Source organism: Anser cygnoides, chromosome 15 (genome assembly GCF_040182565.1).
Source record: "Anser cygnoides isolate HZ-2024a breed goose chromosome 15, Taihu_goose_T2T_genome, whole genome shotgun sequence".
NCBI classification, from domain to species: domain Eukaryota; kingdom Metazoa; phylum Chordata; class Aves; order Anseriformes; family Anatidae; genus Anser; species Anser cygnoides.
The window spans coordinates 4,162,514-4,185,452 of record NC_089887.1 but is presented as its reverse complement, the minus strand read 5'-3'; the positions used below and the strand labels follow the sequence as shown (position 1 = coordinate 4,185,452).

Genomic DNA, 22,939 nt, shown 5'->3' with positions numbered 1-22,939 from the left:
CACAGTGAATACGTACAGATCCGAGGGACCAGCCAAGGAGCTTAGAGAGATTTATTGATCCAGTTTACTGCTGACACCAAGAGCATTTTGTAGTGTACATCAGTCCCATGTCGAACAGGTGCCATGCTGTGTTCTGTACCTGCACAAGGAGTTTATACACGGTAGAGCTGTACAGTATTAACAGACGGGGAAGTAGATATGTCCCATTGCTCCTCCCAGGAGAAGCAAACTCTCATGCACAACAGTAAATAGCAGGGTTTATTTACAGTCTGTGTCTGTACCTGACTGCACTGTGAGCAACATCCAGCTCTGGGGCTGTTTCCAGCCTCCAGGTGTGCCCGGGGAGTCAGGCTCCATGGGGAGCTGAGGATTTCGCTCTGGTACTACCAGAACTGGTCAGGGTGCAGACCTGATGCTGTCTAGTGCAAACCAGGCGTACCCTGCGCCCTCGCTCCTGGGCAGGGGGTGGTAAGGAGCACCTGCAGATTCCCCTGGGGCTCTAGGCAGCGCGTTTCCTGCTCCGCGGGCCTCAGGAGGGCTCCTGCCGAGCTCTGCAGAGGGTATCCAGGCCAGCGTACGTGATTCAAAGGCGAGTGAATCACCAGGAGCCCTGAGCCTTTGCTCGCCCAGCTGGTGCAGCTGAGTCAGTGGCCAAGTGGTGCGGAGTTCCCGGTGCCTGCTGGAGCCAGGCCGGGTGGCACGAGCACAGCCTAGCAGGGAAGCAAGGCACGAGTATCTCTGTGAAGGTGCTTTGTCCATCTCGCCCTGGAAAAGGCAGGCCAGGCTCTGTTCGACTCTGGTATGTGGAGGTTTTTTTCCCTGCATGGATTATTTTGACACCTCTCTCCTGCAAAGTGCGAGGCTAAGCACAGAAACCGAACTCTAGCAATGAAATATCTGAGGTTTAATTAAGGCCATCCGCTCTAAGCATCCCCCTTTTAGCATCACAATCCTCGGAGAGCCGTTGTGAGATGCCACGTTAACATCTGATTTGCTGCCAGAGCCTAGACCACGCAGGTTTAAGTACAGGGTGTGATGTAGGGCTTTATGGCAGGCTGTTTTAATAGGGTTCAGCTAAACTAGGTCTCGCTATCTGTCTATATGTGGAAATCAGGTCGGGTTTATCCCGCTAATGTCGCTAAAAGCGCGCACAGGACTTGGCGGGCAGGAGGCTGCGTGTGCAGGGGACCGGGCAGCCGCACGGTGGAGCTGCCAGCTCGGCTCTGCTGAGGCCGTGTTTGCAGAACTGCTGCTGGGACTTGGAGGGGATCCTGACTTCCCAAAGGGATCCTGACTTCCCAAAGGGAGCCTGACCTCCCGAAGGGAGCCCGTCGGCCTGGCCACAGCACGCGCTTCTGAGATGCTCTGAGCTGGGTAGGAAAGGGTGGCAGAGCTGGGCAGTAAATCTGCTGCGTGGGGCAGGATGAGAGCACCCCGCTCTCAACGGGCCTGCCCCCGGGACTTGGGGAACTGCTGGTGGTGTCAGCCCTTTGCTGAAACTGCATCCCATCCCGCTGGGGGCAGCGTGATTGTAGCCCAGCAGCAGAAGGCACCTGGCTTCGGGCATGGCCACAGGGACTCCTAGCAAGGCATCCTGCTTGGGATCCTGCTCCTGGTTGTTGTGCTGCGTTTACCACCCCAGAGCTGGGTGCCTGCCCTGGCTCTGCCCATTTTCCAGCCTGACCTGCTGCTGTCGCAGTGAAACCCAGGCCTGGCTACGTAATCTTTAAATCCCAGAGCTGTTTCAAGCCTGCCCTTCCACTGTGAAAGAGTAACAGGAGAACTGAAATGCGTTCCTGAATGTTTGTGCCAGAGCGAGGAGAACCATGCAGGGCTGTCAGCCTGGAGGAACAGAGGAGCCTGCTTCCAGCCTCCGTGGGGCGAGCACCCCTTCCTGCTCTCTTCCAGGGGGATGGAGGAGCAGGAAAGCTCCTGAGAAGGATGACACAGGCTGTAAGGTGAGGTTTGGGCGATGGATCGGGAATGGTGCTCCCAGCTGGTGCAGTGGGGAGAAGCGTGCACCGCCTCCGTGTGTCCTTCCATCCACTGCAGCGCAGGGCAAGGCGTTGAAAAGCAAATCGAGGGCAGTTGTGGAGTCCTAGTCCTCCCTCGTGCACTCCGGGCTCCACGAGGTCAGCCTTAGCTCGCGGGCACAGCTCCAGTTGCTGCAGAGAGCCCCTTGTACCACCAGAACTAAGAAGAAGAGGAGCTGGAGATGACTTTCTTTGCTATTTCCATGTCTGACTTGGCGACCAGAAACCGCAGCTTCTTCCCTCCGGAGCGGATGAGGTCCACTGCACTGCAGAGAGCGGCAAGGAGGAGAGGTGAACGTTGGTTCCCTGAGGGACCAGCCACAGGCCGACAGCCCCCAGAGCCTGCGGGTTCACGGGCTGTGTGCTGAACCAGCAGGGCTCCGTCCCCTTCGTCCACCTCAATGACAGCAGCAGCCACACCGGGTGGCTCTTCTCCCCATGCCAAACACCCCCAGCTTCTGCTCTGTGCCTGCTCGGTGTTACAAGCAGGGCCTGAATCCCTCCTGCAGTTCGCTTTACGGAGAGCCTGGCCTTCACGCAAGCACTGCCAGGACGAGGAAAAATGATCCCAGAGCAGCTCTGCCCCGAGGCACTAACAGCAAGGTGGGTGCGAGCTGCCTACCCTGCAGCCTGGGAAAGGATGCCCAGGGTGGGCTGCAGCTGGAGCAGCTGAGGATTGCTGAGACCCACCTCTGGGCTCGGCTTTATCTCCAGAACATGCCCCAGGCATTTTCTCCCTGCTCCCTCTCCCAAACTTCCCCCTATTTCCCCACGTCCTGCGCAGGCAACCTCACCTCTGGTAGTCCGCCCCGATGAGGCTGGTGCCGTTGACAGCCAGGATGCGGTCCCCGATGGAGAGCCTGCCGTCGGCGGCCGCGGGGCTGTCCTCGATCAGGGTGCGGATGTAGATGCCGGGAGAGGTGAGAGGCGTGTGCTGTTGGGGGGGAAAGGCAGCGAGCGTCTGGCTGGGCAATCTTTTCTGGCTCAATTAGCGTGAAGCATCGTTAACCTGGAGCTGGGCTGGGAGCCGTTCTCTCCCGGCTATCCCAGGGCTCGGTGACGCCCTGTTTCCTACTGACTAACAAACACACGGCCGTGAAAGGCCACCTTAGTAAGATGCTCCGCTGCGCTAAGCCAGATTGTGTGCCAGAAGGGGGGGGAGCAGCGAGCACAGTGGCTGATGGAGCGCTGCTTGGCACCCCGTGAGCCCCTGGACCCCGCCGGCATAGGCAGGGCAGGTCCCCCCCTGTGCTTGCTTCACCACAAACTGAAGGGCATAGGAAAGACCTCGCCTGAGTCATTTCCCTTCCACAGCAGCACTGAGCTCTTTGCTCTTGCCAGCTGCAGAACAGCTGTGACGGACCTGGCACGCGGCAACGCAGCAGCAGGGATCCACTGGATGTTGCTCCGTGCCTCATTTTCCCCGATAAAAGCTCCTTGGCTCCGTGCAAAGCCGTCGCCTCCCTCGAGGTGCGAACCATTCCCTCCCACGTGTTCCAGGGCAGCTCTCTGCAGAGCCGTGGCACCGTCCCGCGGCCGGCAGGAACTCACCAAGCCGTCGATCAGCCCCATCCCCAGCCCCAGGGGCCCTCTCTCCAGCTCCACCACGAAGACGTAGCAGAAGTCATCAGTGGCAGAGCTGCGGCTGGAGGATTCCGGCGTGGGGTAGTCGTAGGGGGTCGGCGAGCAGCCTGGCAGCGGGGACACCGGGTTATTATCGCTCTGCCATCCCCCAGACTCGGCCTTATAACTTCTCCCCCCCCTAAAACCCCATCAAAGCCGACCCGGGGTAGCCCCAGGGCTGGCTCCCTGCTGGGGCAGGTGCAGGCTGAGATGCTCGATGTGCCCCCCTGCCCTGACCAAGCACCAAAAATCCCCCTAAAAACCGTGTGTGTGCAGGAAAAGGGCAGCAAAGGTGGCCTCATGGGCTCTGTCCCCCCTCCTGCACCCCCCCAAGGGCAGCACCAGCCTTCGGTACCTTCAGGGGTGCTGCTTTTGGTGCCGTTCATCCCGTTCCTCCGCGGGTCCTGCAGAGCCTTGCCAGTGCCCTGCGGGGACTCCGGGCTGGCGGAGTCGAAGTTCAGGGGGGTGGTGGGGGGCGTCAGCAGGCAGGAGGGGGCTGGGGGGGCCGGGCCCCTGCCCAGCTGCAGCTGCTGGAGCTTCTCCTGGAGCTGCGGCTCGCCGGCGGGGTGCTGCCGGGGGCAGCCGTTGGCAGCCAGGGCGGGCAGGGGGCTCCCGTCCGCCTCCGGCTCGGTGCAGCCCCCCGGGGAGCAGCAGCCCCCCGGGGTGACCGTGCTGCTCCCCGGGGCTGCCACCAGGCTCACATTCTCTTCCAGGACTTCTGGTGTAGCGCGTGGCTCTTTCTTAAAAAGGAGAAAAAAAAATACCCAAAACACACTCTATGGGATCATGGGCGGGTGGGTGTTGTACCCCCGCCATCCCCTGGGCTTTGTGCGCATCGTGGCTGTCGGCCCCATCCGAAACCTGAGCGATTTGGCCGCTGCTGGTGCCTGCCCTGGCTTCTCACAGCTCTCACCCTGCAGCTTTGTGGCCACAACTTACCCTTAGTGGGGTTTTTTTGTGAAAGGCTGCCTGCCTACGTGGGGATGGACAGGGTCACATCTGGGGAGAAGGGGAGCGCTGCCTGCAAATACCCCCGTCCTCCGCTCTCCCTGCTACTGGGACCACTGGAAGGAGCTGTCCTGTGCTGTCCTGTCCTGTGCTGTCCCCTCCCCGCACCCCGCAGGGGGGGGATTAGCAGCACTAATCCTCCCAGCAGCTCTACACGCTGAGCTCCCACCACCAGGGCATCGCCTCCCTCCCCAGCAGTTCCGGGATGCAGGCTGAGAGTTCAGGTCTGGGCTCGGAGGGGGCTCAGCACCCTCCCACCCCCCCTGAAAACAGCCCCTCCGTGGGGCGCGGGGGCCAAGGCTACCTTTGGGGGTGCTGAGCCTGGCCCTTCCCCACCCTGGGGGCTCTTGCTCTGCAGGCTCCAGAGGAAGTGGCGGATGTAGAGGAGGTGCCGGTAGATGTTGTCGTCCAACGTCTCCACCTCCAGGTCCACCTTGAAGCCCCCGCTGGGCAGGATGATGGGCGGGTGGTTGTCGAAGGACTCCAGCATCCCCTCTGAAAGGCAGCGGGAGGGACGCGAGCGTCGGCAGGCTGCTCCTGCTCCTGGCCCCCGGCCCTTTTGGGTCTCCCCAGCCAGGATTGGGGCCGCGGGGCAGCAGCAGCATCCCTCGTTTGGGAGCGCAGAAGTGGCCCCACACCACTCTAAGTGCACTCAGCATCCTTTGTCATATCCCAGCGTCACGGGACCGAGGTTATTCCTGATCACTGCTGCTACCTGCAGGAGCCCCAGGGAGGGGAAGGGCATCTCCTGCTCGGTTTGTTCGTAAAAACCTCGCAGGGATCCTGCGGGCACCAGGACCCCGGTGACCGCAGCAGCACCGAGCACAAAACCAGGGGCTCACCGTGCTGGAAGGCGGTCGCGCTCTCCTCCTCGCCGGGCTGCCACGCCGCGACGAAGCCCACGTCCATCACCGCCTGGCACTGGCTCAGCACCCGGTGGAGCTGCGCGGGGCTCAGCGCCGGGAACTCGGCTCGCAGGGCCGGCCAGCTCATCTGGGCGAGGAGACAGCACGCGGGGCGAGTGGCATCGCATCACCCCCTGCCCAACCCGTCGCGGTCAGAGCTCCCCCCTCACCCACCTGCAGCAGCTGGGAGCCGGGCATGGCCAGCAGGTTGGCCACGCTGGCCAGCTTGGCGAAGAACTGCTGGGCCAGCTGCTCGAAGCCGGCGCCGCGCAGCCACTCGAGGAGCAGCCGCACGCTGGCTCGCAGCTTCACCCCCTGCGACCAGTGGAAGCAGCCGAGAGAGGAGCCTGCGAGGCAGAGCAGTGCCCCGTCAGCGTGGGTTTGGGGGAACAGACCCCCCCCCCTCCTTCAGCCGGAGCCCCCAGCCCCTTGCCAAGGGGCAGAGCCAGATTAATGCCCCCAATTAATGCCCCCAGGTTGACGTCCCCCATGTCCCATGGCTGTGACTCACGGTGGCACTAATAGGGCTGGGGCAAGGAGCCAGCTCTGCCATCCGGCAGCGCTGCTGCGATAATTAGGGCTAACGAGCACCGTCTTGCTCCTCAATTACAAAGCAGGCTGCGGTGGCTCTTTAGTAAGCAGCCCTCCGTGGAGCAAACTGCTTCCAGCCACCTCTGTCCGGACTCAAAAGGGACGAGACTAGGGTTAAACCCCTCCTGGGAATGGGGAGCTGGAGGGGGCAGCTGTGTGTGTGCAAGGGGGACGGGGAGCTTTGCCTGGGGACAGCTCAGCGTGAGCCTGGTAGTGGATGGGCACCGCAAAAGCCAACCCCTTGTGAGAAGTGACCTAAGAGGGATGCTGAGGATGGAGAGCCTGAGGAAGCAAAGGTGCGGGTGCTCAGCTGCTGGATTTGTGCTTGGTGTCCCCATAACCACGCTGGAACCTGCCCATCCCCAGCCCCCTCTCTCCTGGACCTCTCCCAGGAGGAACTGGGACGGACTGGGGCGAGGGCTGGGTGAGGGAGGACTGGGAGGAGGAGGAGGAGGACTGACCCTTGTCCAGGAGCTGGTTGAAGAGCAGTGTGTTGGAGAAGAAGAAGAGGTAGGCGAACATCTGGGAGGTGATCTCGGGGTGCACTTCGTACTGGCGGAGCAGGTCCAGCACAGCCTGGTAGGTCAGCACCACCCTGCGCAGCTCCTCGGGCAGCGGCGGGGACGCCCGCCAGCCCTCCCGGCCCTCGTTCTGGAAGGGGTTGCACTCCAGCAGGGCCGGCAGCGACACGTACAGACACTGCGCGGGAGGCAGAAGGAGCTGAGAGCTGACAGCAGGACCACGCTCCTTTGTGTGTTTGTTTGTTTTAGCAGGAGCCCGGCCGGGCATGCAGCATCCAACACCCGTCTGTGCTGGGGCTGAGAGCGAGGCGAGGACGGAGCAGCGCAGGAGCATCCCCTGGGTCCCCGCGGGCCGTGTCCCGCACACAGCCGCCTTTCTCCTGCCTCACACTGCCCGCTCTGTTCCCTGCTCCCCCGCGGTGCCGCCCGGTCCAACGGTGACAGCCCAGGGGCCCCTTTCCCTCCTGCCCTGAATCGCACCATTATGCCGGGGCTGGCCGCCGCGCCGGGCAGCGGCCGGAGCCAAGCGAGCTCTTCCCCAAACACCTCCTCCCCAGCAGGGAAACGAGCCGCGGTAATTCCACACTTTTCCTGGGCCGCAACCAAAAATCGGGGCACTGCAGCCCGAAGGAAAGCACCTCGATGCTACTCGAGCCTAAAGGCTCCTGCGAGCGCTGCTGGGGATGCCAGCGATGGCCGCGGGGAGCTGCTGCCCTCCCGGGGGGTGCCTACCTTGGAGATGTAGTAGACGCACTGCTGGAAGGTGTACATGATCACCTCCTCCAGCACCGTCATCGCCTCCTCGCTGGCTGTGATGGTCGAGGAGAACAGAGACTCCTTGGAGCCTGGGGGACGGAGGGGAAAATGTGGGAGCAAAGGGGAAAATTTGGAAACAAAGCTGGCTGGGCTGTCTGTGGAGCTGGTCCCCAGCACGAGATCGCCGCCGCCGGCTCCAAGTGGGTGCAGAAACCCCCAGCTCCCCTTGCATCCCAACCCCAGGGCTGCCTGATGCTTACACACCCAAAATTGTTCTGGCAGCTATTTTGAGGGTGGAAATCAAGATGCTGCCCTCTTCCTGGCTCGCTTTGGGGCTGTTTCTTTCCGTCGGCTCAGCCCTTCCCTGCTCAGCGGAGCCTGGAGAACCGAGCGGCTGAGCAGGGCAGCCCCCGTTCACAGCTCCCCAAATTCCCCCAGCGTGGGGGTTATCCGTGCTCCTGGGCACGGTGCAAGGCTGCAGATCACCCTCGTGTGCTGCGGGTGAGGCTTGCAGGAGGCTAAAGGAGCCTCACGGAGCACCAAGAGCTGCTTACAGCCGGGGGTCAGAGGGATAAAGTCGCTCCCAGGCGGTGGAAGCGGCCGTGTGGGGTGAGCAGCAGCCCCGAGCCCCCCACCTTTGACGTCCAGCTCCTCCTCCATGCTCTGGATGTAGGTGGGCGACTTCTGCTGGACGAAGTAGAGGACCTCGATGGCGTTGGACATCCAGAAGAGGATGTGCTGCAGGTCCGGCAGCAGGTCCGCGATGCCGAAGCGGGACAGGGCGGCGGGGTCCTGGCTGGGGAGACACAGCGGGCGTTACAGCTGCTGCCCCCCAGCTCGTGGCTGGGGGCTTCTTGGGGTGAAAGCAGCCAAAAAAGCAGCCCTCGGGATGAGTCTGGAGACCTTTTTGCTCGCTGAGCCCAGCACCCTGCTTAGGAAAACCCTTTGCACACACCAATCTGGTGGCTCTGCGGGATGGCAAAGGGGGACCTGGTGTTTTTGGGGCACCCCCCAGCACTGGCCCAGCTCAACTGCAGGAAGCGCCCGTGGCTGAGGAAGGTTTCTCTTTCCCCAAGAAATATGCGCTGCGCCTGCCAGCTCTGGACGGTTAAACCCGGCCTGCCCATGCTGGGCCGTTCAAAAATAAAACAAAACAAATAAAAAGCATCTGGGAAGTTTCTCAACAGCTGAACCACTTTTTCCTGCTATAGTAAAGGCCATCCCAGCTGTGTCCCCAGGGAATTTGGGTCCCGTTTGGGTGAGGTCCTGAGCGGGAGAAGTCCCAGGGCTGCTGTGGGTCCTGTCCCCGTCCCCCCCCAGGCTTTCCCAGCCCCACATGTTCCCAAGCAGGGGCTTTGCAGGCACCGTGGCAAAAGGACCAGAGAGCCAAATATGTGGGATTTAGCAAGAAAACGCAGCGTGCAGCAGTGCTGGCAGGCTGGGCGGGCACCGGGGTGGTTACACCCGGCTGCGGAGGGAGAACTGGGCTGAATTCCCCCTGTTTTGGGGCAGAGCCAGGAGGGGAGGTGGGTGGCACTTACTGCTGGGACTGCTTCTCAGCCAGCTCCCGCGTCCGCTCCTGGGCAGGGAGAGAAGGAGAAAGCACGAGTGATGACCTGGGGATGGGGCCGGCGGGGGGAGCATCCCCCTGACCGCATCAGGGGCATCGGCCGCACGTGGGGACCAGGGTGGGGAAGCCCAGGGGGGGGTTCCCCACTGCCCCCACCCCTCCACCCCCCCGGCGACTGACCCACACCGTCCTCTGGATCATTTTGGCCGCTTTGAGCAGCAGCTGCCCGAAGTCTCCGGGCTCGAAGCTGGTGGCCGAGTGCTGGATGCAGAGGCAGAGCAGGAAGGCGGGGGTCAGCTTGTGGTCGTCCCCCCCCGGCTCGATCAGGGTCACGATGCGCCGCAGCAGCACGTCCTCGGCCGCCGGCTCGAACTCCAGCAGCAGCTTTCTGCGGGGAGCCCTGGGGCCGCCGGTGGGCGAAGGGCCCCGTTTTTTGGAAGGAGCCCCCGAAAAACCCCGTTCCTTCAGCAGGCTGCCGCACGCCCCGCAGACAGGGGGGGCCCTCGGGGTGCAGCGCCCGCAGCCGCAGCAGGGTCTGCGCCGGCAGAGGCTGAGCCTTCATGGGGTCCTTGTAGAGGAGCAGGTAGTAGAGGCCGAGGGACAGCAGGTCCCCGTGCCGCAGCACAGCCGTCCGGGCCACCTGGCAGAAGTTGACGGAGACGCCGGCGCCGGCGCTGGGCTCCAGCACCAGCTGCTCCTCGGAGCGGTGCCGGGATGCTCGGAGCTTCCTGATGGTGCAGTGCAGGGGCAGGATGTCCGGGGCTGACAGGCTGATGCTGGGCTTGCTCGCCTGCGTCCTCTGGCCCACCGTGTGCTGCTCGCGGTTCAGCAGGTACACCAGGCTGTCCTGCCGAGCGGGGACACGCGGCGTGAGCGGGGGGGGGGGCTGTGCACGGTGTGCCGCAACCCCCCCCCCGGCTACCCGCACCTCACGGCAGCAGAACCACTTTTCTCTCTTTATTTTCCTTGCCCCAGCAGGGGCTGCACCGTCAGCAGCCCGTCCAGCACGAGAAGCGCAGGTGGTGCAGCCAGGACGTGCGCGCACCCCTTAACTCCTGCACCCCGACGTGCATTTCTTTGGCAGCACCAAAGACAAACAAGCGCTCGGCGCTGAGCCCAGCGAGCGGGGCTGCTTCGGGCACGCTGCCACGTGGGCGCAGGAGCTTTGTGCATGCGATAAATGGGGCAGCTCTGGGGAGGGGCAGGAGGAGCCCTCCATCCACATCCCACCCGCGTGCCCCTGGGGCAGCTGCGCCCTCCCAGCCCCTGCCCTGCCCACAGCAGCGCACAGAACCGCCCCGTGCCTCAGTTTCCCCGGGTGTTTAATGGGCTTGCAGCACACAGAAGAGAGCTGCAGCGCCGAGGCGGAGCTGGAAATCTCGGACTAGCCAGATATTCAGCCCGGACAAAGTAGCCATTAATCAAAAGAGTTGTCCCAGTCCTTTCCAGTTCTCCCAGTGCCTCCCGGGCTGGGGAGCAGAGGCACCCAGACGTGCTGTCTCATCGCTGCCTCTCGTTACGTTTGCCAGTAACGAGGCAGCCAGACGGAGCTGGGGCAGCTCCCAGCCCTCGTCCTGCAGAACTGGGTCTGCCTCGCGCCGGGGCAGGGATGCAGCTTCAGGGCTTTCCCCGTGGCTCCACAGCCAGATCTCCCCCCCAAAAAAATCTCAACCCATCTGCACGCTTTGAGGTGTGCAGGACAGATCGCACACCCCAGACTTACACAGCTCACTTCCTTACGGCTGCCCTTTCCACCCACCCCATAACCCATCCCCCTCCCCAGCAGCTCCAGCCATGCAAGCAGCTCCCCATCCCCGCGGATTTAGGAGCGTGGATGGGCGCCATAAAAGCAAAGGGGGGGGTGGTGGGGGAGAAAATAAATGCCGGGGCGGTGAGCGGGAAGGCTTGCGCGGTGCTTACATGCTGCTGGCTGTAGCCCTGCAGGAGCAGGAGGTGCGGGGACTGGTAGAGGGAGTACCGCATGCTGCTCCCGCTCCGCTCCTCCGCCGCGGGCCCCCGCGGGCCGGCCGGACCCCGCAGGCTGTCGGGCAAGGTGGAGCAGTGCCTGCGGAGCTGCTCCTCGTCCCGCGACGCCGGGCGGCCCAGGCTGCTCTCGCTGAGGCTGCGTCGCAGGGCCGGGGGGGTGCTGAGCCTCTTAGCCCCCGCCAGCACCCGCATGGCCCCCCTGGCCCGGTGCCGCTGCAGTTTCCGCGCTTGGGCGTTGATGCCTGCGGGAGGAGAAGCCCTAACGCTGTCCCAGCAGCAGCCCGGGTGCCGCAGCACGGTGCCGGAGGGATGCGGTGGAGCTGCTGGGAGCCCTGGGGGGCGCAGCTGGAGAGCGACCCCCCCACCGCCCCCCCAAAGGGCTGGCGTCCCCCTGCCCACCCCGTGTCCAACCCCAACTGCAGGGCGCCAGTGTGGGGAGTTTTGTGCCCCCCCCCCCTTCCCTCCCCATCACCAAAAAGAGGGACCCCCAGCCCATCCCAAAACCCCCGCTGACCGTGGGGCAGCCAGGGAGGGGTTCGGCATCCCCCATGCTGCCAGGGTTGGAGGGGGGGGGAGGAAGACTGTGCTAAAAGGGAATCTCTAAAATCTCAATCTTTAAAAAAAAAAAAGAAAAAATAGAGCCTGGATGCTGCCTTCTGGCTCGTAGCAGTCACTGGGCAGCAGAGAGTGGGGGCTGCAGGGAGCCCCCCCAGGCAGGCAGGGAGCTGCAGCGGAGCCTGCCCGCTCGCCTGCCGCAGGAGCGAGCTGTAATTAACGTCTCCCAGGCATCAATTCGGGCAGCGCTGTCTGCAGGACGAATGAATAAGTCAGGCCTGGCCCAGCCACCGGAGCAGCGGCGTCCCCAGCGTGGGGGCTCCCTCGGGACCCCCCCCCCCATCCCCCAGGCTGCCAGCCTGGGCTCCAGCAGCGATAAGAAGAAGTTGTGGGGTCGGCGGCCGGCTCCGTACCTCTGGTGGGCAGCCTCCCGGGAGCAGGGCGCTGGCATTCGGGGCTGGCCGAGGAGGAGGATGAAGAGGGAAAAGCCTGAAGGCTCTGCCTGCGGGAGCCGTGCTGCGGCAGCGTCGGTGCAGCACCGAGCCAGAGCCCTGCCTGCAGCTCCGCTGCTCCGGCCACGCACAGAGAGAAGGCTTTTGGGGACGGACGGTGGGATTTGGGGACAGACAGAGGGATTTGGGGACGGCCGAGTGGATAGCCGGGCTCCTGGGGCTGCTTAAAGGGATGCTGACAAGGTTCAGCCCCCCAAAAAAAAACCATCATCTGCCTTATTTGGTGAGGAACGGGCTGCCGGTACCGAAATACATTTTTTTGTTTGTTTGTTTTAAGTCGAGCGCTCCTTTGCTGGGAAAATGATGGGGATGGGGAAAGGGGGGCGGGAGAGGGAGAAAATAGCCCCTGCTGCTTACATGCCTTGGGATTCGGGCAGGGCCCCATCCTGCGTTACGGGTCCCATCACCCCTTATGGGTCCCATCCTGCACTACGGGTCCCATCCCACATCACGGGGCCGCAGCAGTGCCTCTGCCCCACCTGCACCCCCCAGATGTGAAATTTGGGGGTGCAACAAGCGTGCCCGGGTACTGGCAGAGCCAAGGCACTAAGGACACCCGTGGCCATCCCCAGGGGTCTGCAGGAGGCCACGGCTCACCCCACAGCCTCTGCCCGAGCCCAAGAGGGGCCGGATCCTGCCGGGCGGCACCAGCTCCGGCTCCTCGCCCCGGGAGGCACCGGGAGCTGCGGGGCCTGGGGTCCCCCCCCGCTCACAGGGGCACGCCATCGCCGCTCCCTTATCTGGGGGGAAGGAAGCTTCTGTATTTACTTTGTGTAGGAAAACCACGGAGGAAAAAGCTGCTTTTGCACTGCCGGCAGAGCCCCCGGCACCGGCTCCCCGCTAACCCCGGGGCTGCACTGGAAAGATAAACACGGCTCTTTTCCTGAGCGTAACAAACTCCGTCTACAAACCAGGTTATTTTGTTTTATTTTCAGTCCTCTAGTGCTGTTTTCTCCTCGCCAGCATTTGCAGGTGATCCCACCCAAAAAGTCGCGCAAGCGTCACCAAGCTGCTGCCTCCAAACCCCTCCTGCATCCTGGGGGAAAACCTGCGGGTTTTGGTGCTCGAGAGCCTGGCTGGGGCCTGCCCCTTTTTCAGCCTGGGAAAGAGGGGTCCCTGTTCCTGGCTACGTAAATCAGTCAATAAATAAATAACTTTGTGGGACCCAGGCATGATTTGTTCCCGGGGAAGCCGCCACGAGCTCGGGACATGGAGCAAAACGGGGCGGTTTTGGTGAAGCTGAGCGCTGCACCCCGGTTTGTGGGTGCTCCCCCAAGCACCCCACGTACTCCCTATTTGCTGCCTCGTTGCTCCCCATAAGTTGAGGGGCCGGGGATCTCAGGGGGGGAGAGGGGGAGGCCGTCAGCCTCGTTTAGCACAGAGGTGCTCCACCTGCTCCGCTCATTAGTGGCGTGAGGAGCGAGCACCTTCCTCCCCACCGGGAAGCAGCTAATAAACCAGTTAGGATAACGGATAACTGAGCAGATAAAACTCTTAAGCCAGGTACTGACAGGTCACAGATGGGTGCAGGGCCTTTCCCCAGGCCCCTGGCTCAGCAGCGGGGCAGGCTGCAATGCGCCATCCCTGCGTGACACCGGTGGTGCCCTGCGTGGGGGAGGGCTCTGTGGGTATTTCCCTGGGGGTCTCGCTTTGCAGCACCCCCGTGCTTTTCTTCTAGGACGCCCCAAGCCAAAACCCCCTTTATTTTTGCACAGAAGCCGCGTTTTCCACCCCAGCGCCCTGCTGCCCTAGGCAGGCAGCTGGCGCTCAGCTTGTGGCAAGGGGACCTTGTGGCTGGTGGGGGTGACCCTGGTGGGTGGCACTCATGGTCCCCAATCACACCAGGACCTTTATTTCTTTTTGAGGCACTGCTGGAAGCAGGTGGTTTGTTCCCCCTTACCCCAGCAGCCCATGGATGGGGTGGAGAAATGTCCCTGTGTGATGTCCCTTGGGGCAGTGCCACCGGTGTGGGATGGGAGTGGTGGCAGAGCCCCAGTGATGCTGAAAGAAACGGCTGCAGCAGTGGGATTTTAACAGGTAAGTCTGTACAGCAACTGCCTACATAACTCTGGGTGTTGGGTGGTTGGTTTGTTTTTTGGTAGGGTTTTTTTTTTTTTTCAGCTGCAAAAAATGCCTCAGGGTTTGAAACCCACAACCCTGCCGAGACAAAAGATGTATTTCTGTACACCAGAAATATAACCTCATATTCCCAGATGCAGGGCGTGTAATGAGGTTGGGCACCACTCCTCCGTGCGTGGGGAGCCCGGGCAGCACAGAGCCTCTCCCGTGGCTGAGCGGGGGCCACAACCTCCCTGCGGTGCCCAGCTCGAGGTGTGAGCGCTGCTGCCCCGTGTCCCAGCTGGGGAACTGGGCACCAGGGCTTGGTGGCACCTCGGGCTCAGTAAGGGACCCTCTGAAGAGCTGCAGCACAGCTCTCCCACCGCTTGCAGCTACGTCTGACTGTAGCTCTTGCACTTAGATCTTGCCCTCTTTTTCTATTTAAAAATTTTTTTTTTTTGTTACCGCTCTTCTGAAGCACTTGACATCTCCAACCCCAGCTGGAGAAGAGAAGCGCATCCACCTCTGCAGCTTTATCCTTGACCCCAAGGCGAGTGGCAGCTGCCCCTTTCTCTCTGTGCATCGTGCAAGCCGGGGGCAGTTCTCCAGCATCCCTTCCCTGCCCCAGGTGGACGCAGCGAGCGATGGAGGGGTGAGGAGGGGGCTCTGGCCAGCGGGCACGTGCATTACAATGAGGGCTGGGGGCTGCTATTCCTTCCTCCCCATCATATATACCTTCCCCTGGGGTACGGGGGAACCTGGACTGAAAAGCAAGTGAGTTACAGCAACGGGGCCCCAGCAGGGTCTGCATTCAGCCTGCCCAGGCTCGTGGCTCGGCTGTCCTGTTTGCTCTTAAAAGGGGGAGTTAAAATGTATTGGGACTTGCTTGAGGACTGCCAAAAAATGTGAAAGGTGATCCTTAAAGCTGCCCCTACCCGTGCAGGGGAAGCTGGTTCCTGCTGCATGGGGGAGCTGGGTTTCTTTAAATCCGGGGGGAGCCCGGGAGCCGAGCTCTCTCCCTAAATTTGCTGCTGGCGGTTTCCTTCATGCTGTGTGCGTGGGCTCCTTACAGCAGATGGAAAAGGAGCCCTGGGGGGGGGGGGGGGGGGGGGGGCAAACCAGGCTCTTCTCCCATCTGCAGGTGGGGAGAGGCTTGGTTTCCCCCTTCCCAAGCACCAGGGGTAATCCTGCAGCATCGCTCGGTTCCTACAGGCGTGAGGAACTGCTCGTGCCCACCCCTGTGGCACCCTGCCTGGCAAAGCCACCTGGCCAGCATCTCCTGAGCCCGACCAGAGCCCGTTGCCTCCAGGTCAGGCCCATGGAGGGCCCCGTGCAATTAAAAACCTGATGTAAACCTTCCCGTCCTCATCCTCATGGGCTCGTAGCTGAGGGCAGGGGGAGGAAAACTTGGTTCCTTTGCGCTCAGGCCATGGACAAACCTGTCGGTTTCTTGTGATAGCTGTCATGGTGAGGGGTGGCAGGGGGGAGATGAGGCACCTCTGGGGGGGCTCTGCTGTCCTATATCGCTCTCTCTTCATTATCTTCTCATTTAGCTTAATTCCTCCCACACCAGCTGGGGTGAATATTTCAGGTCACAGGTCCCGAATTTCCTCGCAGACCGCCAAGTACCAATGCTACCGAGAGCGCTGCAGCCAAAACACAGCTCCTGTCCCACCCGGTGCCAGCACCACCCCCTGCACCCCGAAGCCCCCGGTGCGCCCGCTGACCTGCCGTGGTGGTGTCCACGTCCCTGGCCGCCATCTCCTCCACCTCCGCCCGCCTGCGCAGCTCCAGCCGCCGCGAGAAGCCCTCCCTGGGCTTCCAGAGGTCCTGGATGAGCAGCGGCTTCTCGTGGTCCCCGAGGACCCTGAGCCCCTCGGTGTGCCACCGCTTCTCGGGGCCCTCGAACCTGCCGATGACATCGCACAGCGCGTAGTGCCCGGCGCCCAGCTGGCTCAGCCCGTAGCGCTCCAGGGCCTCCTTCACCAGCTCCCGTGCGCCCGAGCTGCCCGTGGCCAGCACGCTCTTGTAGTTGGTGCCCGCGCAGATGTTGCCCCCGAAAATCTTCAGGACACCCGGGGCGGAGAGCTGGGTGGAGAGCTCGGCCGGGTCGTCCCCGCCGGCTGCGGGGGAAGCCGAGGTGGGGCTCCGGTCCTTGTAGCTCAGCGTGCGCTGCAGGACCTGGGACAGGAGGCGGCTCTGGCGCTTCAGCCGGTTCTTGGACGGCGGAGCCATGGTGGAGGAGGATCCGTAAAACATGGTGCGGGAGGTCGTCATGGGACGCGGCTGCGTGGGGATGAGGAAAAGGGGGAAAAAAGGGGGGAAAAAGAAATTAGGGGTCTGGAAAAAGGGAGAAATTAGGGGGTCTGGAGGGCTGATGTGCGGCAGGTAGGAGCGAGCAGCCACCTCCCGTGCTGGAGCCCCCTCCGAGTGGGGAAAAGGCCGGCAGGGAGTGAGTTCAATTTCCCCTATGCAGCCCAGAACACCAGCAACCGAGCTCAGCCAGGCTCCTCAGCATCCCCACGGTTACCGCAGGATGGCTTTGTCCCTGAAAAGTTAATTTCCATCACTCATATTAAGAGGTCCCTCTTGCTAAGCCAGGACGTGCTTATCTGCAGCGGGACTCGGCAGAGCCCAGCCTGGTTAGGAGCCAACGCTTCGGGAGTCACTTTCTCTAACGAGTTTACGGAGCAATCCCGTTTTTTTTTTTTTTAGAGGTGAAACAGAAAGCTCAAGTGCAAATTGAATTAGTCTGAGGTCACTGCTAAATGCTTTTGCTCGCCGAGAGGCACCGTGTGAAAATGGGCTTTAATTAGCCTTTCTAAAAACATCCTTACTCCAGCAAATCTTTTGGCTGCTGCTGGTTTGCAGAGGACGTTAAAGCACACGGCGACATCGCCGACCGCGGTGCCTGAAATGTGAATTTGTCGTCTGCTTCCACCGGAGGGGAAAGGAAAAAAAGCCCATGCACACCATAAAAACCCTCCACCTGAAAACAACAGCCGGTTCCCTGGAGCAAGCCCGCGGTGGAGCAGCCAGCTGGACTTTTTCTTGCTTGATGTCCCCGCCAACATCTGGGGCCAGCTCTGAAATCGCATCCTGGATGCAAAACCACCCGGTGCTTGCACGGCGCTGATAATGCAACCGGCTGCATCCCAAACCGCTGCTGGGAGCGCTCCAGGAGGAATTTATGCCTCTCTGCCTCGGACAGGACAGGGATTTCCCTCACCTCCAGCCTCGTAACGGGCTGCCCTGCTGGGAGGTGTTTGTGCCCGAGATGTGCACAGCTGCTATCGGCTCCCATGCATGGGCAGGGATTTGATTCGGACCTCCAAAATGTGCCACTGACGCTGTGTTCAGCACGATTTGGCCACTCATGGCCACGGAGGTGTGGGATGCAGCTCTGCATCTGCAGCACAATCTTGCCCAAGCAGGATCTGGCCGCGCAGCAGCCCCAGCGCTATCAGGCAGAGCGATGCTGGCCCTGGACAGCCTCCAAGCCACCATCTAATTCGGGAAGAGAAAGCATCCCTGCTGCTAATGAAAGAGGTCACCTTCTCACCCAGAAGCAGCCTTGCTGCTGTGCACAGATGATTTCTGCAGGGTGTAAACCTTCCTGTTCCAGGATCAGGGGCGCTTTGAATGCCGCGGATGGGGAAACTGAGGCACTGGCAAGCGCCACAACCCCAGGATGAGCTGCTGTCACCCCTCTCCCACCCAGGGATATCCCAGTGCCGTGAGGACTGTGAAAACGCTCAGGTTTGTGTTTTTTTACAGCCCTGTGTCTCTGAACGAGAGGTGCTGGAGCTCCAGAGAGGGGCAGGAGATGGTGGCTGTGTCCCTGGTACTCTGCTGCCGCCTGGGTCATGGAAGCTGGGGTGAGAACTCTACCTAGCAGGCAGGGCTGTGACATGATATTTGTGCTTGCACCCTGCCCTCGGGGCTGAGTATTGGCCCCAACAGCCTCAGTGGGACTTGCTGGGTTTGGGAAGGCTGCTCCTGCCTTCCCAGTGAGGAAACTGAGGCAGAGATGGGACTGAAGCTGCAGCTCCCCTTAACCCAGGAGCTGCTCCTGCCCAGGCTGTCCCTACATGTGCCCATACGACACCTCCTGGGGTGGCCCTGACCTGGGGAGCAGGGCGGCATGCCCCCACACACCCCAACCATTGCACTTGGGAGCCGCTTCCCCAGGCTGTTAGCACAGCTCGGGCAGAGGAAACGTACCCCGGCATCCCAACAAGGCCCTGCCATAAAAGATGCAAAAGCAAGAACTTTGTCATCAAACCACCGCTTTTCCCTGTGTATCCCAAGGGTCCTGCTTCATCCACGCCTCCTTTCCAGAGCCCCCACCCCACACAAAGCCCCCCCTTACCTTGCCATCCTTCTCACACCCCGCCTGTCCTTCCATCCGTCCCCCTCCTCACCGTGGGCCTTCCCCCAGCGCGCATCGTCCTGCGGGTGTCCTGCGAGAGGAAGAGGAGGAGCGGTCCCGGGAGGAAAGGGAGAGAGAAAAAGAGGGAAAAGAGACATTATCAGAAAGAGGAGACGGGACCAGCACCAAGGCCACGACCCCCAGCTCCCCCTCCCACGCCCAGGCGGGGACACCAGGCTGGGGACCCCCGCGTTCACAGGAGGACGTCGCATCCTGCACCAGCTCCTTCCCCCAGCTGCTGGGATGGATGCTCACCAGGATTTATTCTTCCTGGATGTTTTGCAGAGCACCAAGCACCGTCCCCTCGCCCTCCTCATCGTGAATCTGCAGGAACGGGACCGGGGGTAACAAAAACTGGACGGCAGAAGCAGCACCTGCCAAGGGCCTGTGCCGATTTCACGGGCGTTTCTTGGAAAGAGGCAGCAGGGCACGAGACAGGCTCTTCTCTGCGTGATTAAAGACCGAAGCACCGCCTAATTAACTCACCTAACGAAGGCCTGGGAGCGGGCTCAGCCCAGCCCCTGCGGCCAGCCCCACGCGGGGGCTATGGAGGGAACTTTCTGCCAGGCAGAGAGGTGCTGAGCCCCCCGCCGCCGCCTCTCGCGGCTGCTTCTGTGATTAATTGCTCCCGCTGCTTCAATATTTATGCCTGACGTCCGGTTCGGCTGCCAGACATTGATTCTCGTCGTGCTTTGCGCTGCTCAATTAACGAGCTTTCGGCTATCGTGTGTTTTCTCCTCCGCGAGAGCATTCAGATGCTTTGATCGAGCCCCCTGCCCCCTTGATTTTATTGAGAAGTGGCCCGAAGGGGTGCTGTTCTCATCTCCTGCTGCAAGGCGCTCTCTGCAGCCCCTCCGTCCCTCCCAAGGGGTCTGGCATCTCCCCACTGGGAAGCAGGAGGTGGTTTTGGCTGCCACAAACCCGAGCGCAGATCTGGTGGTGCCAGAGCAGAACATACTCGTACTGAAAATTACTGTTGTTTTTTTTTGGTTTTTTTTTTTTTTTTGGACTAAAACTTCCATTAATCTGAAAATTTTCATTTCCAGCTAAAATCCAGACAGACACACGGTCCCCCAGCAGCTCCTGCTGGATGGGGTCGTGACGGAGAACCCCGGCTCAGCCTCTCCCAGCATTGAAACCGGCTCCTGCTGACCGCGGTGCGTGCTCAATTCATCGCCCAGATTAGGGACAGGAAAACGTGTAAAACTCCAGTTATTGGTTTTGGGCACAAAAAAAGATTTCCATTTTCCGCCCGCCTTTAATTAGGATGCTTTTCGCTCGCCCAGTTCGCAGCTCCTATTTGTCCAAGCCATTAACACCGCGCTGCTCTGTGCGAGCCGCAGGCTTTTCCAGAAATCAGTTCCATCTCCTTCCCGATTAGTGATAAAGGCACTGGAACACCGAGGGCGTGCTACCAGCTAGCAGTGCCCGGCAGCGATAATATCCTCTGATAACTGCCTTTGAAATGGATCGGGTTTATTTAATACGGGCTTTCTTGATGCTGTGTAATGCCAGCTCTAAATACTGGACTGATTTTTTTTTTAATACTGCAGAGTGCAGATTTCTACAAGAATATCACATCACATAACTCAAACGCTTCGCAGGAGCGTGGTACATCCAGAGAGTCACTTCTCTTGTCAGAGAATGAAATCGTTTCCACTCGCCAGGAGTTATTTTCCATGCGGCCGCGTTGGGTGGCAGGAATTTCTTCCTGGTGCTCAAGTCTTTAATCAATCAAAGCCCGAGCCAGGTTTCTCCTCCTCCTCCTCCTCGGGGGGATGATATCAAGCCAATCAACCTGTAGCTACCAGGTCATCTTACTGCCTCCTGGGAAGAGCAGCAGCACCATTAAAGCACTTTTTAATCTCCTGGAATTTCCCCAGGGCTGGTCCCAAGGCAGAGGCAGCTCCGCACGGCTGTGCCTGCGTGTGCACGGCGTGGACGGGCAGCGAGATTTCAGCTGTGGCCATCCCAGAACAGCAACCAGAAAAGCTATTTGCTCAGATCCCTCTTTGAAAATTTTCCTTTTTTTTTTTTTTTTAACGGAAACCACTCGGATTCGCGGCCTTGGTATAATGGAAACGACCGCAGCTCGGATGCTGCCAGCGGAGGGAGAGGCCGCCCCGGCACTGCAATGTGGAACAAATTATAACTCGGAGAGCGAAGGAAATGAGAACACCCTGGCCTCAGCCGCGTTGGCGTGCGCTGCTCGGCTGCAAAACCTGCCCTCTGCAGATCCCTTCGCTACAGCCCGATCCCTCTGTAGCCCTTCCCGAAGCAACCTGCGCACCCGCTCCCCCCAAAAAAACTGGACCACAGCTCTGCTCCGCCGCCCGGCCCTTTGTTGCGTGAGCTTTATCTGGCTAATGTGGGGACAGGCCGGGGGCTGATCGTGTCAGTGCCAGCCTCGCTGCTGTCTTTAGCCGGATCAGAGCGGGTAAACTCCTTATTGTGTTATTATTAGCAGCAGCAGCACCACGGTTGTGCCCTGGACCCCCCGGCCCAGAGGCTGCTCCAGCAGGATATCGAGGCAGACCTGGCCCTGCAAAGATTAACTAACAGGTTTTTTTTTTCCCAAAGCCAGCAAGGGTTTCACAAACAGATCGTAACGATTTGAGACCTAACTCTGCTAGGACAACAGGAGGCCTTTTAGCAGGGTTTATTTCTTTCTTGCCTTTTTTTTTTTTTCCTAATCATTATTTTGCAGGTCTTTTGAGCTGCCAGCGTGCACCAGCTCTCCAGTCGAGCGCAAGTACAGATGCCAGCCCTCTGCCCGTGCAGCTCTATTCACACGCACGCACAAGAAACGTTTTACAAAATACATTTGCTTTCTGCTGCCTCCTGAGCAGCCGAGCCTCGGTAGGCTGCCTAATTACGAGATCTTAGCAATAATTTATTTTTTTTTTCCCGGTGATAATTAACTGATCCTGGAGAGAGCCGAAAATAAGCGATTCCCAAGCAAGTAGCAAACTCCCCGGAGTTTTCCCTGCTAAAGTTGCAACTGAGCAAGAAACTGCTCCGGCCTCGCGGGGACGTGGCTGACCCCAAAACCTCTCTGCCAAGGATGCCACGGCAGCACCGAGCAGCCAAAGGCGGGTGAAACGGCACCCATAGGTGCACGCATGGGGGCAACAGAGGTGGGACACCAAGCAGCGAGCCCCCGAGGTGCGTGCAATGGGGGAAGGACCCCAAAGGGCACGGCGAGGGGAGGCAGATCCCATGGGGGTGCAATGGGGCAGGGTTCCCGTGGGGCAGGTGGGGGGATGAGGGTGCCAAGGGGGGGGTGTTAGGACAAGGGCCAGGCACGGCGTCTCCTGGCAGTGCCCTCCCCGAGGCCGGAGAGGTGCGCAGGGCAGCTCTGGTCTCCAGTGGCAACCAGACAAGCCTCAACTCTCCGCCGGGTTCCTCCTGCCTCCGCTTCCACAGGCGACAAACCCAAACAGCCCCCTCCGAGCAGGCAGGGAGGGGTTGGGGAGGTTTGGGGGGGCCCCACCAGGCGCATCCCGCGGTGCGAAGCGAGGGGCTCTGCGCCTGTGCGCAGCGTGCGTGCCAGGAGGTGCTACCCCCAAAATAAAGATTACTAAATAAAAAGGAGGGGGGGGGAGGAATAAAAAATGGAAAAAAAAAAAAGAATTAAAAAATAAAGGGGATAAAAAATTTAAAAAGGGAAATTGAAAAAAAAAAAAAGGAAGAAAAAAGATGGGGAAATAAATGAAAAACGGGGGAAAGAATAAAAATTAGAATAAAAAAATGAAAAGGGGGGTAAATGAAAAAAGGAAAATAAATGAAAAGGGGAAATAAAAAAATTAAAAAGGGCGGAAATAAAAATGAAAAAAGAGGGCAATACATGAAAAAGGGGGAAATAAAAATGGAAAAAGGGGGATTTTTTAATTTTTTTTTTTTTTTTTTAGAGGGAGAAATAACAACCCAAACCCGAGGGACACCGCCTGTTCCCCCCCCCACACTCCCCGCGCCCCCCCGGCAGGTACTCACCCGGAGCTCGGCGCGGCCCCGGCGGCTGCAGCGCCCGGAGCCGCCGGGGCTGTGCGGGGCCGTGCGGGGCCGTGCGGCCGCTGGGGCGGAGCGGAGGGTGCGGAGCGGAGCGGAGGGTGCGGAGCGGCCCCGCGGCGCCACCCCGCGGCCTCCGCGCAGCGCCCAGCGCCCCGCAGCATCCCCCGGTGCGGCGGGGGGGCGGGCGGCGGCGTCTGGGGGGGGTCCGAAGTGGTTCGTTGGGGGGGGGGGTTGGAGGAAGGGAAGAGAAAAGGAAAAGGAAAAGGAAAAGGAAAAGGAAAAGGAAAGAAAAAAGAGAAAAAGAAAAAGGAAAAGGAAAAGAAAAAGGAAAAGAAAAGAAAAAGGAAAAGAAAAAAAAAGAGGAAAAGAGAAAAGAAA

General features: G+C 60.5%; 1 protein-coding gene and 1 long non-coding RNA gene across 2 annotated transcripts; one reads left to right on the top strand and one right to left on the bottom strand.

Annotated features, from left to right (window-relative positions):
• Positions 1–37: 37 nt before the first annotated feature.
• Positions 38–22,672, bottom strand: RADIL (Rap associating with DIL domain). The gene is given in 17 exon segments (XM_066977877.1): positions 38–2,299; positions 2,828–2,967; positions 3,585–3,724; positions 4,012–4,396; positions 4,969–5,159; positions 5,507–5,657; positions 5,744–5,916; positions 6,622–6,859; positions 7,414–7,526; positions 8,073–8,233; positions 8,979–9,016; positions 9,188–9,517; positions 9,519–9,854; positions 10,928–11,235; positions 15,846–16,404; positions 18,491–18,581; positions 22,544–22,672. Coding segments are annotated over 16 exon segments (3,405 nt in total). The 5' UTR covers positions 18,527–18,581; positions 22,544–22,672; the 3' UTR covers positions 38–2,193.
• Positions 13,596–14,684, top strand: LOC136786459 (uncharacterized). The gene is made up of 3 exons (XR_010825168.1): positions 13,596–13,684; positions 13,926–14,097; positions 14,597–14,684. It is a non-coding gene; the product is annotated as an uncharacterized lncRNA (long non-coding RNA).
• Positions 22,673–22,939: the final 267 nt, after the last annotated feature.